We start from the raw sequence: 19,175 nt of genomic DNA, 5'->3' as shown, positions 1-19,175 counted from the left end.
GGGGTCAAGTTCTGGGTCTGGCACTATGTGACCTCTCTGAGCACCTGCTTTCTCATTTGTGACTTGGAGCTGTAATATCGTGATGGCTGCTTGCTGAAGTCCAGGCTGTTGTGGGGCATCTGCACACATGTGAGAGCATGTCATAGACTCCAGAGATCTGTTCAATAGCTGGTGACATCGATAGACTCTAAGTGTTTTTAGGAAAGCGGTGCCTGGTTTTTCCTGATGCCTCTGCCAGGCCCTCCAAAGTGTCTGAGACATTCAAGAAATGCTGGTTGAGTCAATGAATGAGTTTACTGTAGCACTAGGCACGTTCTGGTCCCGTTTTCTAGTGCCAGAACCTCTCACTGTTGCTTTGTTGGACAAGGGGGGCGGTGGAGTCTGCTGAACATGTGTAGTGGCTTCCAGGTGATGCTGGAGCCAGTGCCAGCCCCCCTGACTTTCTGAGGGTCCTGATTTCAGGACCTGACCTTTAACCTGGTTTTCAGTCACTGGGCACAGAGCTCTCTCCATGGCGGCCCAGTTTGAAGTTCACAAGCAGCAGACTGGGGGCTGCTCTCATGCCCCTCCTGGCTCCTGCTCCTCTTCCACTACTTGCATGCCTGCCTGCACACCCTCCCTCGTCCCTGTCTCTGTATCCAGCCTTTGCTGCCTCTTTGTTGCTCCCTGTGGCCTTAGCTCCTAGGGTTTCTGAGTCCCCTGCTCCTGGGCCCCCTGCTCGTAGGTTCTAGAGAGGCAGCGTCTGCCCCCTCTGCGGCCTGAATGTACTGGGTGCCTGGGTGGGGTGTGCTCACTCTTGCTGTCTCCCGCGCCCTCCTGCAGGTCGTCTTCCACGACGTCGGCGTGCTGACGGACAAGCTCTTCCCCGTCGTGGAGGCCATGCAGAAACACTTCAGTGCCGGCTCTGGGACCTACTACAGCGACTCCATCTTCTTCCTCTCGGTGGCCATGCATCAGATCATGCCCAAAGGTAACCTGACTGTGCCGCAGTAGTCCCCGGGGTGTGGCTTTGTGTCTGTTTCCTGGCCCCAGTACTGCTGGTGCCCTATATCAGAGAAGAGCTGCCCTCCAACACAAGGGAGAGGGTGAGGGGGCCGGCCAAGGCTTCTGTGTGCAGAGCTTCCCCCACAGAGACTCCAGGGCAGGGCCTTGGGCCGCACAGCTCCTGGGGCCCAATCACAAGGACGTGGTGTGAGTTGTGTGGTGCAGAGTCTCTGGATCAGGGCATCTGGGCTCCAGCCCTGACTTTGCTCCTTGCATGCATGCCCTGTGGGACTCAGTTTGCTCCTCTGTAACTGGCAGGTTGAACTAGCTGACCCTCCATCCCAGTCTGTGGTCTTCTTCTTTCTGGTTTGAACCTATACTTATCTGATTTTTAAAATGTCAAATCTAGATGTGAGAGATGCAAATTATGACTGAGTAAGACTTATTTGGAGACTCTGATGCACAATAAAGTATTTTCTGGTCCCTCCAGGGCAGAAGAGATAGGATTGTCTGGTCTGTGTTAAGTCAGCCTTATGTGGAAGTGCTGGCAGGTTATCCTTGGACTGGAATGATAGGGGTGGGGGGGTGGAGCTCCCATTTGTGGGGTGTCCCACCCTTCTGGGTTCTTCTCTTCCAAATGGCTCTTGATTGATTCTGGAGCCCTGGATATTGCTCTACCCCTATTTCTGGGTATGGTGAACTGAGAATTTTGGGGTGGGGCGGGGAGTTTTGAGGTCTTTGGGTAGCAGCTATCCAAACTGTGACTAGTTGACTTTCTAGCAGTCCTCAGATCAAGCAGAACCTGATGGCCCACGGGATAGCCAGGCCACTTGGTGGAGGCCGCTGCTTGGGCCCAGCAGACAGAGCGGAAGGGCAGTTGGGAGCAGTGCTATTTGAAGGGGTCAGTGAAGCTGGTCCCAGCTCGGCCGCTAACCCCTATGTGCCTTTGCTGAGGCCTCAGCACCTAAACCCACCTAAAAATAGGGAGGCTGATCTGGTGAAGAGTCCAGAGTTATAGGAATGTCCATATAGGTTTCTGTAGTTCGGGGGAGCAGAGGGAAGAGGGCTTCTACCTCTCTGTCCCACCGCCACCTCACTCCTAGCGCTCCGTCTTGACACTGTGCAGATCAGGCCTGCCTGCACAGGAGCAGGATGCTATTTGGTCAAAAGGTATTGCAGTTAAACTGGCCCTTTGAAATATCTTGACTAGATGGGCCTTAAGGGCCTGGCCAGTCCGTGTTGCCCGGCATACATGACTGACCCTGAATGAAGCTCTGTGACAGAAGAAGTGGAAAAGGACAGCAGAGGACCTGGGAGGAGGCTTGCCTGACCTTCCTTTCCCTCCTCCCTCCCCATGCCCTCCCTCTCTCCCTCGTTCCCTCCCTGCCTCATCAGCTGATGGCTCTCTGCCCATAATGTGCTAAACTCTAACCCAGGTTTTGCTTTGGGGCACACAGAGGGAGGGGATTATCAGGACGGAGAAGATGCTTTGGCCTTGCAGTGCTGGAGAGGATGAGGCAGTGACCTGTAAGTGCAAACGACAAGAGTTAGGGACCCCAGGCTGAAGCCTCTCTGGTCCCTCACTCTGCTTTGTCCCATAGCCTGGCCTTGGCTCCGGGCCGTGTCTGTGGAAGAGAGGCTTTGGCCCGAGCTTCACTGTCCAGACAGGAGACCAGATCATAGGTGTCCCTCCCAGTGGTCCAGGGGCTCCGAGGGGCCAGGGTCAGGAAGTGGGGAAGAAGCTGCCTGAGATGTGCCGACCCAAACATGAACGCTTCTCCTGCTTCTCTAGGTGGTTTGATTTGCTGTCAGAGATTCTTTTTTACATCTGCCCAGAAAAAAAAGCGCGTTATTAGAAGTTGATAAAGTTTGATAATTGTACAATGAAAGGAGCAGTCCTGGGGTTCCCCGCGGAGTTTGGGTGTTTGTGTGAGCAGTCTGGCCACTATGCACTTGGCAGTGTGGCGAAGCTCCCAGGGGCAGGCCCTTGGGATTGCCTACACTTCTGGGGAGGGCGCTTTGTTTCCTAAACCGTGAGTGCTGTCCTGGGTTTGTCATGGCTCTTTAGTGCTGCCGTGTTTTGTATTCATTGTTTTAAATTATAGACACTGCTGTTGTTTTGTGCCTTGTTGATGGTTTTGTTCTTGTGTAATTGCTGCATTCTTGCTATTTTGGTTTATTTTGTCTCTTTCACAGTGTTCTTATTCCTCCGGGAAAGTGAGAATGGGGTGTGGGTGGATCGTAAACCCTTGGTTTCACCCAGAAGGCCGGGTCAGAGAAGCCTCTGCTCCCCGACTTAGGTCTCAGGAGGCCCTGTCTGGTGTTTGCCCTAGAAATCCAGGTTATTTCTGTGCCCCAAAGCCTTCTTCCCTACCCTTTTGGAAGCATAAGTGTCACCCTTCTGTACCCAAACTACCTTTTACAATGTATTCTTCTTTTTCTATTTTAAAAGTAAAACTCATTCCACGGAGTTCCTGTTGTGGCTCAGTGGTTAACGAATCCGACTAGGAACCATGAGGTTGTGGGTTCGATCCCTGGCCTTTCTCAGTGGGTTAAGGATCCGGTGTTGCCATGAGCTGTGGTGTAGGTTGCAGACACAGCTCGGATCCTGAGTTGCTGTGGCTCTAGCATAGGCTAGTGGCTACAGCTCCGATTAGACCCCCAGCCTGGGACCCTTCATATGCTGTAGGAGTGGCCCAAGAAATGGCAAAAAGATGAAAAAATAAAAATAAAAGCAAAACTCATTCCTAAAAAAAAAAAAAAAAAAAAAATCGGAAAATTACATTAAAAGAGAAAAGAAGTTATCCCTTGGAGTTCCCGTCATAGCTCAGCGGAAACAAATCTGACTAGTATTCATGAGGACACAGGTTCGATCCCTGGCCTCTCTCAGTGGGTTAAGGATCCGGCGTTGCTGTGAGCTGTGGTGTAAGTCTCAGACTTGGCTCAGATCCTGAATTGCTGTGGCTGTGGTGTAGACCGGCAGCTACAGCTCTGATTCGACCCCTGGCCTGGGAACCTCCACATGCTGCGGATGCAGCCCTAAAAGGACCAAACCCCCCCCCCCCAAAAAAAAACCAAAAAAAACCCAAAAACCAAAAAAGAAGTTATCCCTTTACGACTACATAAACATCACCACTGTTAGTTCTCTGATCATCTTCTAGTACTTCCTATCATGGAGCTTTGTTGAAAAATCTAGGCAAAGTAGGAGTTAGTTATACTATATATTTTAAGCTTTCTGCATCTTTTTTTAATATATCAAAACATGAAATTGAACTTTCATTTAAGTGAAAAAATGAAAGAAATGGTACAAGTAAATCTGTTTCATGACTTTTCAGCTAATGCCACTCATCACCATTTTCTGTGTAATCAGTCTTTGAAAATTTTTTGAATGGATGCATTGAGTAGATGAACCTTAGTTCACTTCATCATTTCTGTGTCCTCAGCTGTCTGTTTTTCCCTACAGTCATCAATTATGCTGCTGAATAGCCTCACGCATGACGATTATTTTCCTTGCTTAGGATTATTTCCTTAGGCTAGCTCCTCACAGAAGAAATTTGTGGGCCAAAGGTGACCCTTACAAAGCCAGCCTGTGTCACCTGCCCTCGCCCTGGTGTCTTGGCCTGCACATGAGAGGTTCTGTACAATTTTCTAAGCCCATGGTGTCTGACCTCTTGGAGGGACTTGAGGCAGTCACATAAGAGCTCTAGGACAGTTGCTGTCCCCACTTGACAGGAGAGGAAGCGAGGAGCTGAGGGCAGGCCCCTTCTCCGAGTCCTAGTTCTCCCTGAAGAAGTCCTAAGGCTTTGGCCTGAGCTCATTTTGATGGTGAAACTTGGGTGCCAGCCTCTCATCCTCTCATACCCGCCGAGCCCCCTGAGGCTTCCAAGGCCTGAGCTCCCTCCTCTTCCTGGCCCCTCCGCTTCAGCCCTGCCTAGGGGGTCTGGCTGGGCCAGGTGGGTGATGGCGAACCCTGTGCTTTACCCTGACTGTACCCACCCCGGGTGCAGTGCTGCTCAGGCCACATCTGCAGAGAGAAAAGAGAGGCTTTGCTGGTGGAATACGCTGGCTCTGATTTTAGTCAGACTTTGTTTTTCCTTCCTTTGCTTGTTGGAGGGGTCGCGTGCTGCTGGCTGGTCCTGCCACTCACATGTGCCTGCCCATGCATTCTACACAGACATGCAGCCTCTCTCTGCGCCTCACTCACACCCACAGGGCTTTTATCTCCTCCTGCCAGAGGTGTTGGGTTTGTCGCCATTGGAAGCATCTTATGCAATGGAAAAGAAAATATTTTTTGTCCAACTGGAGTTCGAGAGAGCAAAGTGCAGCTTCTCTCTCCTATGCCACATGGCTCCAAGGAGCTGTTGGCTCTGGCTTAGAAACACGGGTCATAAAAACAGCCCTGACCGAGACTGAACCATGATTCCTGGTCCATGGTTGTGGTGGGGTTCCTCTTGGTAGGGAAGCAGGTGCCCAGACAGTCAGCAGAGGGTGAGCCTGGCCACAAGCCCCAGGAGACTTTTCTGGAAGGCCCTGCTGTCCTGTGGTCAATGCTTTGTTAATAGACATCCTTTGCCAGGGGTCTGGTGTTTGCATGACATGGTGCTGGGCTCTCTGGGTGTCCCAGAGATGTTTGTTGGGTTGCTGCTTCTTGGGCTCATGGTGGTGGGGGGTAGGTGGCATAGTCTAGCAATTAGGCAGAAAGTCATGAAGACCACAAGGGAGATCCATACAGGGCTGAGCATTCAGAAAAGGATGAGTCCCAGGCATCTGGCAGGAAGGAGGGGGGCTTCATGGAGGAGGTGGTACTTGAGGTGGGCTTTGAAAGGTGGGTGAGAGAGTTCCCGTCGTGGCTCTGTGGTTAATGAATCTGACTAGGAACCATGAGGTTATGGGTTCGATCTCTGGCCTTGCTCAGTGGGTTAAGGATCCGGTGTTGCCTTGAGCTGTGGTGTAGATTGCAGAGGTGGCTTGGATCCTGCGTTGCTGTGGTTCTGGTGTAGGCCGGCAGCTGCAGCTCCGATTCAATCCCTAGCCTGGGAACCTCCATATGCCGTGGAAGTGGCCTGAGCAAAGGCAAAAAGCCAAAAAAAAAAAAAGAAAGGTGGGTGAAATATCATTGTGTGGAAACAGGCAGGAGCAGTTCAGGCAGCTGGGGAGAGTGTGCCACCTTTTTGGAGAAACCCTGAGGGCACGTGTCCAGAAATGGTGAGAAGAGAAGTTGGGCGAGAGAGGTTGGCTTGTGCTATGGGAGCTTGGATGCCAGGCTTAGGGGCTGGCTCTGAACACTGAGCCTTTGTGAGCATTTTGACAGGGAGGAGCTTGACCAGATCCATGTTTAGGATGTGTCTGAGACTGGGAGTGGATTACAAGAGGAAATGTTGGGGTCTGGGGCATATCTTTACCATATCTTAGCTGGACAGGCTGTAAGAGATCCACAGGCGGACTCCATGGCCTCAAACAGCAACTGATCTGAAGTGTGCAGGTGTGTGTGTGCATGTGCACGTGTGAACCAAGCATGTCACATACGGAAGGTGAACTGCAGGACCGGGTGAGACCTGACAGGCACCCACAGCTTTTGCACAGCCTCCCTCTTGCCACCAGAGCCCAGGGACTGTAGATGTTACGCTGGCTACCGCGGGAACAGCTGTGAACTAATTTCAGCTTTTAGCAACTCTGTGGCTTAAGAACAAGAGGAAGTGAAGAACTTACCAGAGTGGGCAGAGCAGACAGTCTTCTACTCTGAGCTCATAAGCCCCTGTAAAAACCAGTGCAGGCATTCCTGTTGTGGAACTTCTTGCTAGTCAGTCCTTTGCACTTGAGTGTGAATTAGTCCCCAGTCTGATTGCTTTCCTGTAACACTGAGTGGAGATAGATGGCCCAAGGGGCTGAGGTGAATAATATGTTAAATAATGACAAATAAATGAGGTTAAGGGAAAGGTGGAAGGAAGGAGAAAAAACAAATTTTGGAGCCCTGTGTTCTCCTGGGGTCTTCTGGAGATAGGCTCAGGCTAATCCAGAGAAACTCCTGAGTCCAGGCAGAAGGAGGTTGGGAGGGAGGCCAGTTGCCTGATTAGACCTTGACGAGGTCTCAGTCCTGGGAAGGTCAAAGAAACTGCCCTCCTCGTCTAGTATGTTCCCTTTGGGGCCCCACGTGTCTGGCCACTGGGCCCTGGAACTCAGGCCTGAGTGATGAAGCTTGGCTGTAGTCACACTGTTCATCGACCTGGCTTCTGTGGGCTGGTCTGGTCCCTGACCCTGGTGTCTGTTGGGGTGGGAATGTAGAAACTTCCAGTTGCTTGACTTCTTGTTGAGCCTTGGGCAAAACTAGCTCCATGGGAGATGGGGGTTTATACATCTTGGGCCCCAGTGGGGCCTTGGCAGCTGCTCACTGGGTCTGTGCCCGTCATGGTGTCCTGTCTCCAGGGGCCCTGGGTTTTGGTGGGTTTCCCTGCCTGCAGTTGAGGAGTAAGTTCTGCATAATCCTTTGTCTGCACAGAGGAGGGTGGCTTGGAATTGCAGCAGTCTCTCCTGGCTTGGCCTGTGGTGGCGGCATTGATGCCTCTGGGCTCAGGATTCCAAGGTTGCTGGCTGTGGGCTGTGCCTGCGGCACTGGTGTCTGGTCTGCTCTGTGTGTCAGAGCAGGTGGGGTCACCCATGGAGTGTGGGGACTGTCACTCTGGCTCTGCTTGGGCCATGCCGAGGAGGGGGCATTTGAAGTGAGGAAGAGGGTGTCCTGCGCTTATCTAGGGACAAGATCTTCAGTCCTAACCTTTCATCTTTATAGAGGATTCTCATGTCCACCTGTAAGTGTGTGAGGGGCGCGGTACAGCAGGCACCATGATCCTATTTTTCAGATAAACGAATTGAGGCACAGAGAAGGGCAGAGACTTTCCTGGGGTCACAGAGCCTGACTGAGGCCCTCTGATTCCCAGCGGTGTGCACAGGGACATCCTTCCACATCCCTCCACGTTCCTGGCTTGAGCTAGAGGCCGGGCCGGCCGTGCTGCTCACGTGTCCAGTCTCACCCTTCAGGCCTGGCCTCTCAGACGCGTGGGAAGTTCATATTTGCGGAAGCTTCTCTCTGTCTGCTTCAGGGTCAGTCAACCAGAATCGGAGGGCCAGCTCAGCCTCAGCCCTATTCCTGGGCTTTGGGGTTCTTTTTTTTTTTTTTTTTTTGTCTTTTGTCTTTTTTTTGTCTGTTGTTGTTGTTGTTGCTGTTGTTGCTATTTCTTGGGCCGCTCCCGCAGCATATGGAGGTTCCCAGGCTAGGGGTCGAATCGGAGCTGTAGCCACTGGCCTACGCCAGAGCCGCAGCAACTCGGGATCCGAGCCGCGTCTGCGACCTACACCACAGCTCACGGCAACGCCAGATCGTTAACCCACTGAGCAAGGGCAGGGACCGAACCCGCAACCTCATGGTTCCTAGTCGGATTCGTTAACCACTGCGCCACGACGGGAACTCCGGCTTTGGGGTTCTTAAAGAAAATTCAGTTTTGCTTGTTTCTTCTTTCCAGCATTAGTTTTCTGATCTGTGAAGTGGGGGTAGTTTTACTTTTTTTTTTTTTTTTTTTTTTTTTAAATTTTGGTTCCAGACTATTGTGGGGTGAGGAAAGTGTGGGAAAATACCGAATGAACTGTGAGTTGGGGCTGCTATTATCATTATTATTATTATTACTTCATTTTGATGATTCTTCGGGTCAGATGCCCCTAAAGCAGTGGTTCCCAAGGCTAACCACTGAGGGGGCCTCCTGCCCCCACCCCAACTGTCCAGTCACCAATGGCTCTCTCTCCCATTTGCCCCCAGGAGAAAAGCAGTGCTCACTTAGGGGGAATGGACTGTGCTGGATGGGGTGCACTGGCCAGAGAGGTGGGGTCTGGCCGGTTGTCACCTCTAGGCTGGCACAGGGCATTGTGTTATCCTCTACTGTGTGACCACGTAATTCATAAGAGGTTGGAGCAGGGATTGCTGAAGGTGGTTGAGGAGATCTATTATTTATTTCAAGCCTCCTAACAATTCTGTGACTTAAACAGGAGTTAGAGGTTGCAGTTTTACAGGTGGACCTTATGAGGCCCAGTGAAATGAGGGGATTTGGTCAAAGTGACCTAGTGACTAAGAGGCAGAACCCAGATGAGGACCTCAGCCTGTCCGACTCCAGTTCTCTCCTGGCCTCAGTTTCCCCAGCTCTTCAAAGAGGGTGTCAGGTCCCATCATCTCCCCAGTCCTTTCCAGCCAGGCATTCGCTCCCCTAAACACGTACTAGGAGTGTACTGCTGTGGAGGGGTGTGTGTGTGTGTGTGTGTGTGTGTGTGTGTGTGTGTGTGTGTGTGTCCCATCATCTCCCCAGTCCTTTCCAGCCAGGCATTTGCTCCCCCTAAACACATACTAGGAGTGTACTGCTGTGGAGGGTGTGTGTGTGTGTGTGTGTGTGTGTGTGTGTGTGTGTGTGTATGTGTATCTTCTTCACTCCAACTTATCAGACTCCCGCTCTGGTCTTCAGCCTTTGCATCTTCTCCATGTCTGTTGCAATCTGTAGTTGTAGGTAGTCACGTAAAAAAAATAATAATAAACTGTATTTTTTAGAACAGGCTTAGATTTATAGAAAAATGTGAAGATAGTACAGAGTTCTCATACATCTCAACCCAGTTTCCCCTAATATTAACATATTACATTAGTGTGGTGTATTAATAAACGTAATAAACCGATATTGATAGATTATTATCATCTAAAGGCCACACTATACAGATGCCCTTAGTTTTGTTTCAGGTTCTTTTTCTTTATGTTTTGTAAATTTTTTTTTTTTTTTTTGGTCTTTTGTCTTTTTAGGGCCGCACCCTCAGCATATGGAGGTTCCCAGGCTAGGGGTCTAATCAGAGCTGTAGCCGCCGGCCTACACCACAGCTCACAGCAACGCTGGATCCTTAACCCACTGAGCGAGGCCAGGGATCGAACCTGCAACCTCATGGTTCCTAGTTGGATTCATTTCCACTGCGCCACAATGGGAACTCCAGTTTCAAGTTCTTTTTCTCTCCCAGGACCCATCCAGGACACCGCATTACATTTGGTTGTCATGTCTCCGTAGGCTTCCCTTGGCAGTGACATTTTCTCCAGCTTGCCTTGCTCTCAAACATAGCAGTACTGAACAGATATTTTGTAGAGGGTTTGTCAGTTTGAATTTGTCTGATGTTTTTGTCATCATTAGACTGGAGTTAGGAGTTTTAGGGAGGAAGTGATGTTTTTCTTACATTGTATCAATGATGCATCGCTTTATCTCAGGGGTGCATGATTTATCACTGTTGATGTGGACCTTGATCAGCTATGGTATTTGTCGGATTTCTCCACTGTAAAGTTTCTCTCTCTCTCTCTTTTTTTTTTTTTTTTTGTCTTTTTGCTATTTCTTGGGCCGCTCCTGCGGCATATGGAGATTCCCAGGCTAGGGGTCCAATCGGAGCTGTAGCTACCAGCCTACACCAGAGCCACAGCAACGTGGGATCCGAGCCGCATCTGCAACCTACACCACAGCTCACGGCAACGCCGGATCGTTAACCCACTGAGCAAGGGCAGGGACCGAACCCAAAACCTTATGGTTCCTAGTCGTATTCGTTAACCACTGCGCCACGACGGGAACTCCTCTCTTTTTTTTTTTAAGGGCTGCACCTGAGACATATGGAGGTTCCCACGCTAGAGGTGGAATCAGAGCTGTAGCCACCGGCCTACACCACAGCCACAGCAAGATGGGCTCCAAGCCGAATCTGAGACCTACACCACAAGATCTGCAACGCGGATCCTTAGTCCACTGAGCGAGGCCAGGGATCAAACCTGCATCCTCGTGGATGCTAGTCAGATTCGTTTCCGCTGAGCCCCGATGATATTGCCTAAAGTTTCTCTTATTTCCCCCCGCCCATGCTTAAAAAATGTAGATGGTCACTTTTCAAAAGATGAGTGTTTACTGCTGGGGCCTCATCTTGCACATTGTGCTGGTCGTATCTGCCCCACGCCCGCAATGCCACTCGTCATGGTCTGTGGCAGCCCAGACATTTCGAAAGACTGCTTTACCATTCAAAAGGTAGGCTCTGTTTTGCTATATGTGAACTTCTCTTGACATCCAGGCCCAGAGTCTGCAGAGAACCCTGAGCTAGGCAGGTCTGGAGCAGCCTGAAAGGGGAGTCTGTGTCATAGGGAATAGGAGTTCAGGCTCTGGGTTGGACAGAACTGGGTGCAAATTGCCTCTTAGACTCACTAGATTTGTGACCATGGTAAGTTACTTTAACAAGGCTATGCGGTCTTTGTCTTTCTCTGTCTGACTTATTTCACTTAGTGTAATGCCCTCCAAGTCCATCCATGTTGCTGCAGATGGCAAAAAAAATTCAAATACTGTATAACTTATATGTGGAATCTAAAAAATACAACATATAGCGAATATAACAAAAAAGGAGCAGACTCATAGAGAACAAAGTAGTGGTTACCGGTGGGGAGAGGGACAGGGGGAGGGGCAAAATAAGGGTGGAGGAGTAAGCGGCACAAACTGTTAGGTATAAAATAAGCTACATGGGCAGTTCCTATTGTGACTCAGGGGAAACAAACCCACCTAACATCCATGGGGACGTGGGTTTGATCCCTTGCTCCACTCAGTGGGTTAAAGGATCCAGCATTGCTGTGAGCTGTGGGGTAGGTTGCAGACATGGCTCGGATCTGGCATTGCTGCGGCTGTGGTGTAGGCTGGCAGTGGCATCTCCAATTCGACCCCTAGCTTGAGAACCTCCATATGCTATGGGTATGGCCCTAAAAGCCAAAAAAAAAAAAAAAAAAAAACCATAAAATAAGCTACATGGATATATTGTATAACACAGGGAATATAGCAAATATTTTATATGATAACTATAAATGGAGTATAATCTTTAAAAATTGTGAATCACTGTATTATATATACTAAATTGTGTAACATATAATATTGTACAGTAACTATACTTCAATTAAAATAAATAAATAAAAAGGCTGTGTGATATAGTAGCTAAGAACTTGGGCCTGGAGCCAGAGTGCCTGGGTTCTTGGCAGCCCCCTCATTGACCTGCTGTGTGACTCTGGCCGAGTTATTGTACCTGCCTAGGCCTCAGTTTCCTCATCTATAAAATCAAGATTATAGCTCCCATCCTATGGGGTTGGTGTGAGAACTTGATGAATTAATAGATGTGGTGGGCTTAGAACGGTGCCTGGTATATGATAAAGTGTCAGCTTGTCTCCTCTCTGGATCGGTTTCCTTATCTGGAAACGGGGGCTGATGAAGTACGTGAGAGGATTAACGAGATGCTACCTCCAACAGCCCTCAGCACGGTGCCTGGCACATGGTGAGTGCCTGGTAATTATAGCAGCATGAGTCATGCCTCCAAACGCAGCACCAAAGGGTATGGGGCTGGAGTTACGCTCAGTCTCTCAGGCCAGCCACCTTTACCTTGGAAAGAGCTTCTGATGAGGGAGAAGGAGATTTTCTGGAGGATCCCGGGCAAGTCGAGTGACCTCTTATCTCCCAGGTGCAGATTGCCATCTCTGGCCTGCCTTCCTCTCAGGATTACCATGAGCGAGAGATGGAGTAATGCAGCTTAAGCTGCTCCTTCCCCCACCCCAAGGCCTGTTCCACCACCTCCCAGAATCAGAGCGCCTGAAATCAGTGCAATGACAGCACTTACTATAACCAACTGCCCCATCCTGCTCATGCTTCCTAAGCAGACCTGTGTGTATAACATTCAGGCAAATGCAAAATGCTGTAAACGCCCTAAAAATGTAGGACTCGGGACCTCTGCCCCAGAGTCACCTCCTAGAAGCCTCACGTCATGTTTGCTGCTGTGGAACAGAATGACAACGATGACTGGTGATGAGTGGGGGGGTGACCCCATCCTGTGCCCAGTCCCCTTCTCCTGACATCATGGGTGCCATCACCCCTAAGCATCCTTATTTCAGCAGTCTGTCCCTTGGGCCTTGCTGTCCTGAGTCTGGAGGCAGAAGCCTGGACTCCTGTGAGGACTTTCTTGGATCCACTTGGAGTCGCTGGTGCTGGATGAGAAAGGCAGGTGCATCTCAGCCCAGGTTACAGGCCCAAGTGAGAAAGAATGGAGTCAGGGCTAGAAAGCCTGTAGGCTGCGGACAAACCCAAGTGGGAAAATCCAGACTGGCAACTCTTATTTATTCATTTGTGCTTCGTAACTGAGGGCAGTGTGTAGCCTTTTGCAGAAAGCCTTTAAAGTTTTCCATCTTTTTTTTTCCCCCCTTAAATGAAATTGGACAGAGGTAGTAAAAGCTTTATTCAGTTTGGACTTCTTTGTTCTGTGCTTTTTGTGTTTTTACTCACTCCTGTGGGGGGTCTTTAATGTTCTCCACTGTTGTCTCATGGCAGTTTCATAAAAGAGAAGGCTTTTAAGGCTGGTTTGTGGAACTTCGTAACTTCATTCAGTGTGAACCCAAATCAGGAAGCTAGTCTATAATCAATGTGGAATCATCCATCAGCGAGGCAGACCTGTATCTAGTGGGAGGGGTCCTGCAGTGGAATGGACGTGGCTCTGGAACCTGGGGTGCGGTGGAGAAGGGGTGGGGATCCTGGGGTGACCTCTTCTTACCCCTGCCTCATCAGCTTTGCTCTCAGGAGAAAGCAGAAACAAGGGGCCCCCTAAACTCACAGATGGTTTAATCGGTTTTCCAGGCTCCAAAATCCTTAACGGGAAACGTGGCCACCAGCCTGTGCTGGTACCCACAGCTATCCCATGGCCTCTGCTTATTTCAGGGCTGAAGAGGTCTGAGGCGTGGTGTACTGTGGATGTGGGCTCAGCAGGCCTGGGAGTGAGTTTTTGCTCTGTCCGCACTGTTCTGGCTGTGGGCTGTAGGACAGAGGGACAGCTTCCCCCGCTGCCCTGATTCTTCCAGGGGATGGTGAAATAGGATCTGATTCTAGGACCCTGTTTGCTAGTGGGCACGGTCACTGTGCCAAAGGTCACATCCTTGAGGGTGTCTTCCCTTCCATCTGGAGTTTTCTTCTCGTTCCCGAAAAGGTGGAAACAGGGCTGCCTCAGCCTGGCGAGTGGGACACCCCCTCCTTCTCTCTCCTGCACCCCTCAGGCTGACTTGGGCTGGAGGGGAGTGGGGTTCTGCTGAGACTGGGCCTCACCACAGTCTGGTTTTCTGGAGAGTTCTGCCTCAAAGCCCAGCTAATGCGGACTTGATGCTTGACTTCCCCAGCTGCCCTTACTGCTGGGGTGTCTAAATGTGTCAGAAGCCTCTTCAGGAGTAGGGTCACTGGGCTGCTCTGAGTTCTCTGAGCTCCTCAATTTTTTTTTTCCAGCTCGAATCTTTGGATTTCTTTTCTTTACTTCTGGAATTATTCTGGAAAAAGGCAGCATCTAGGACTGCCAAACCCCGCCTAACTCCTAACAGAGGCTCTGGGTGAACAACTGCATGTCTCTCCCTCTTTGTTGAGAAAGTGGGGACAACTGATTGTACAAATGTCATCGGGTTGGATGGGGACAGAGATGGCATGACTAATAACAGGTTATTAGCACTTTTCCTCTCAGAGGGTCCAGCGCATAGCAGCACGCCAAAGCCTCTGATAAATACCGATAAATAAAAAAAAGAAGTTTAACTCAGTGCTTTTCAAACATAACTTCTCATCGAACCCCTTTCTGAGGAATCCTTATTGACATTCTGAGACAGGGCTGTGTCACAGAACTCACTGTCAGCCATGCTGCCCTGGAACTAGCTTAATGAATAAGCCGAGGTGTGTGTGGCTCTCTCTGTGGGGGCTTGGGGGTCAGGAAGCCTCAGCCCTCAGGGAGAGGCGCTTGCTTTTCAGCCAGTCCTTCCTCTTCCCCCTGCAGCTGCCCAGGCTCTAATTATTCACTGTTTTGTTGCCTCTCCCACGACCACTTCCTGAGCAGATCTGCAGTTGCTTTGGGGATGCCTGAAGTTGGCCTCAGACCCAGAAGGGTTAGGAAGACTTTCTCTGGATCATGAAGCATGGTGGGGACCACGGGGAACAGGACTGCTTAACGGGTGTGTCTGGTGTCCCTGTGCAAGCAGGGTGCCCTGGGGGCCTTGACAACCTGGAGTGGTTTCAGAGGAGGCTGACCCTGCGTGGTCCCAAACGGACCCTTGAGGGAACAGGGCCTCTGCATCAGAGAAGACTCAGTGGGAGAGAGGAGGCAGGCCTGTTCTGTGTGGGAATTTCCAGCTCTGTGTCCACCTTTCTGTGAGCCCCGGGGGCAGGTCCTCACCTTCACCCTGAGGGCTTGGATGAGGTCCAGGGAGGAGACTGGTCATTTATGGCCATGGTCTGCCATCTGTTTGGCCACGTTAGCCTCCTTACAGGGGCGTTGAGTGGCAGTGGCTGGGAACTGCCTGGTCTCGTCTCGTAGCCCTGGGTTCCATGTCATGTCGCCTGCGATGCTATGGGCTGAAGCCCTCTTTAGAGCTGTGCCCGTCAGCTCTGCTCCTCCTGCAGCTGCATCACTGCATTGCTTCCCTGCCCCTGTGCCCAGACCACCCTCCCCCAGGGATCCCCAGTGGAGCCCCTTCACCTCCTTTTCTCACTTCCCCTGTTAGGCATCTCTGAGCATCCAGCGGAACAGTGGGCTCATCCCCTCTGGAGCATCTGCCGTGACCCCTACTCTACCCGATAGAAAATGTATTTTACTTTTTTCTTTCCTTTTTAAAAATTTTAAAATTTATTTTATTTATTTATTTTTTTTGCTTTCTTTTAGAGCCGCACCCACAGCATGTGGAGGTTCCCAGGCTAGGGTCTAATTGGAGCTGTAGCTGCCAACCTACACCAGAGCCACAGCAACGCCAGGTCCGAGCCATGTCTGTGACCTACACCACAACTCACGGCAATGCCGGATTCTTGACCCACTGAGCGAGGCCAGGGATTGAAGCCGCAACCTCATGGTTCCTAGTTGGATTCGTTTCCACTGCACCATGACGGGAACTCCCACTTTTTTCTTTGATCATCTGTCTCCTGCACCCAAATGTAGGCTCCTTGAGAGCAGGACGTCTTATGTGTTTTGTTCATTGCTGTGCTCCCAGTGCCTAGAACAATACCATGCACATAGTAGGTGTTCAGTAAATATCTGTTGAATGAATCTAAATAGCGTAAATGAATCTGTTTTTGTCAGGTGTATATCTTTCCCTTGCCTATTTTGCTGGTCACCTCAGTGCACCAGAGGCGACTCACTGCCTCAGCACTTTTTCTTTTCTTTTAATTTTTTTTATTGAAGTATAGTTGGTTCACAGTGTTTCTTTGGTTTCTGTTGTACAGCAAAGTGACCCAATCACACCCAGTTCCCTGTGCTGTGCAGTAGGGTCCCCATTACCCATTCATTCCAAATATAACAGTTTGCATCCAAAACCCCCAAACTGCTTGTCCATCCCACTCCCTCCCTGCTTCTCCCTGGGAAGCACAAATCTGCTCTCCTTGGCCATGCCTGGCTTTTCTTAAGCATGTTTAGAACTGCCTGGAGGTAGAGTCCAGCAGCTCTGATCCATTGCATAGAAACAGGGTATTCATGTGGATTCATCTCCACCAGGAGCTTGGGTTTTCTGGACAGCACTTCCTGGTGGGTCCTTAAGCCGTTTCTTTTTTTTTTTTTTTTTTTTTAAGGGCCGCACCGAGGCATATAGAAGTTCCCAGGCCAGGGGTCGAATCGGAGCTGTAGCCGCTGACCTATACCACAGCCATAGCAACAGCAACGTGGGATCTAAGCCGTATCTGTGACCTACACCACAGCTCATAGCAATGCCAGATCCCCGACTCACTGAGTGAGGCCAGGAATCCAACGCACATCCTCATGGTTCCTAGTCAGATTTGTTTCCACTGTGCCGCAATGGGAACTCTGGGTCCCCAAGCCTTGAGGAAACACAGCCAACTCTGATTCCTGGGGCAGCCAGCAGTGCCCTGACTGCCAGTGTTCATGAGGCACAGGAGTTCTCCTGTGGCAGAAAGCAAGAGGAAAAACAGATATTCAGGAACTTGCCTGAGTGGAAACATCTGAGTAAACACTGAACAAAGGTTATGAACATGTATCGCGTGATTGCAGTGAAAACTGTTTTCTGGCAGCTCCCATGGAGCAGTCTTGAGGCATTTTGTCTTCTTATTCTGAAGCAGGACAACTGAGCAGATTTCTCGCAAAATGCTAAAAATAATATTGTGACAGGGACCACTTTCTATTAACTTAATGCCAGAGGCTGCTGGTAAGCTAATGAAAATAGTTGCCAAATTGATTGAACAGTAATACTTCCATTTTGGTCCCCCCATTAGATTCTGTCGCTTAACTTTTCAAGATCCTCTTTTAAATTCTTGGCCACCCGTCAAAGGCATTAGCCATCATTTATTGCTGTCAAGAGGTCAAACAGTGTTTATTCTCGGCATCTCGTCACCGGTGAAGGGTCTGCCCTCTCCTGCCTTATGTGGGGTGCTGGCTGGTGCTGCTGCCCTGGCCTCTGGCAGCTCCCCTTCTCCTTGGGGAGGGAGTCCAAGCGGGTGGGTATTCACAGAGCCAGAGGTCAGAGGTCAGCAGTCCAGGGCCTAGACTTAGGGAGATAGTGGGGGATTCTCTGCATGGAGAATGGACCAGATATTCTCACTTCTGTCAGAGTTCAGAGGGGGATCTTTGTCATGGAGGGTGCGGTGGGTCTGTGTCAGCCTCGGAGGCTGAGGGGTTGAGAGTGGTGAGGAGAAGGACGGGCGTTCTGGGCAAGGGAAGTGCTGGGCAACCTGGGTCTCAGCCTGGGCGGAGGCCAGCGTGCCCTGGGAATGCTGCCTCCTCTTCAGGTGGCATCAGATCCCAAATCCATCAGCCAGTGGACCCAACAAGCACCTCCGGCCTTGATGTTAAGTACGTGTCTTCTTGTCCCTGTCTCTGTGCATTCAGTTTCTCTACACAAGCCATGTGTGTAATTGGCGAGGACCAGGTCCTACCGGTTGAGCATCTTGCATCGAATCTCAGGCCTGTTCTTCCTTCCTTTCCCCCACCCACTTACTTTGGCTCCTGGACTGAGCCTTTGTTTGGAATGTTCCTGGCTGTGCTGGGCCTTCCCGAGAGAGCGCTGCAGGGATCCATGCTTTGGCTGCTCCTGTCGGCCCTTCCTCTCCCCTCCATCCCCCCCCCAGCATAGTTTCTTGCTGCTCCCCAACAGCCGTCCTGTTTGCCAGCAGAGTAGCTGCCTGAAATTGGTCTCGGCTTCCTGCATCCTGGCCTTGCTCGGCTCTTCCTTCGGCCGGGAGCGCCTCCCCCATGTACGCAGTCACTGCATGGCCTATCAGAAGGGCCCCCAGAGGGCAGGCTCCCCGAGCACACAGGGTGTCAGCAGGGCCTCTGCTGGACCTTAGAGAGTCCTTGGTCAGGTGTAATGAGACATGATGTGAACTGAAACTTTTTGTAAAATCTGAAAGCCCTTGGTGGATGGGTAGCGTGATTCCCATCACGTATGGATAAGAACTCTCAGGAGGCCAGTGATTCCACTGAGTGAATGGGATCACCTTGTGGGTGTGGAGTTCTGATGATAAAAGAGCTCTCCCAGGGAGCTGTCACAGGTAGTTCTAAAGGCAGCCTTAATCCTTGGTTTTTTGTCTTCTGTCTCACACCAGCTTCTTGCCTTGCTTCAGGACTGACTTTTTTTTTTGTCTTTTCTAGGGCCGCACCCACCGCCTATGGAGGTTCCCAGGCTAGGGGTCTAATTGGAGCTGTAGCCGCCGGCCTACGCCACAGCCACAGCAACTCTGGATCCAAGTCGAGTCTGCAACCTACACCAGAGCTCACGGCAACGATGGATCCTCAACCCACTGAGCGAGGCCAGGGATTGAACCCACAGCGTCATGGTTCTTAGTTGGATTTGTTAACCACTGTGCCACGACGGGAACTCCAGGACTGACTTCTTAACCAGGTTTAGTTGCTTCCTGCCCTAATCTCGCTCCCATCTAAAGCTCTGGGACATAACTTCTCTGAGAGGTGACTGAGCGTGTGGGGTACAGGGAGTGATGGTTTCCTTTTGCACTGAATTGGGGTAGTCAGGTTCAATATTGATTTTTTTTTTTTAATGGCCACACTCAAGGCATATGGAAGTTCCCAGGCCAGGGATAGAATCCGAGCTGCAGCTATGATTATGTTGCAGGTGCAGCAATGCTAGATCCTTTAATCTACTACACTGGGCTGGGGAC

The 19,175-nt window shown here is 50.6% G+C and overlaps 1 protein-coding gene across 3 annotated transcripts in view; it reads left to right on the top strand.

Annotated features, from left to right (window-relative positions):
• XXYLT1 (xyloside xylosyltransferase 1) overlaps nucleotides 1-19,175 on the top strand; it is a 201,462-nt gene that overhangs the window by 30,804 nt on the left and 151,483 nt on the right. For all 3 annotated transcript variants that reach the window (XR_014824568.1, XM_021070076.2, XM_084990751.1), the window contains exon 2: nucleotides 823-970. Coding sequence is in view for 2 of the 3 variants with exons in the window: in XM_021070076.2 (XP_020925735.1) it covers nucleotides 823-970 (148 nt within the window). In the remaining variant the exon portion in view is untranslated. The remainder of the gene's footprint in view (nucleotides 1-822; nucleotides 971-19,175) is intronic.

This window comes from Sus scrofa, chromosome 13, assembly GCF_054392235.1.
Source record: "Sus scrofa isolate SSC_HxYL_T2T_F1_AM1 chromosome 13, Sscrofa_HxYL_maternal_Yorkshire_Landrace_v2.0, whole genome shotgun sequence".
In the NCBI taxonomy this organism is placed as follows: domain Eukaryota; kingdom Metazoa; phylum Chordata; class Mammalia; order Artiodactyla; family Suidae; genus Sus; species Sus scrofa.
The sequence above is the reverse complement of the archived record's forward strand: the minus strand, read 5'-3'. Positions and strand labels throughout refer to the sequence as shown.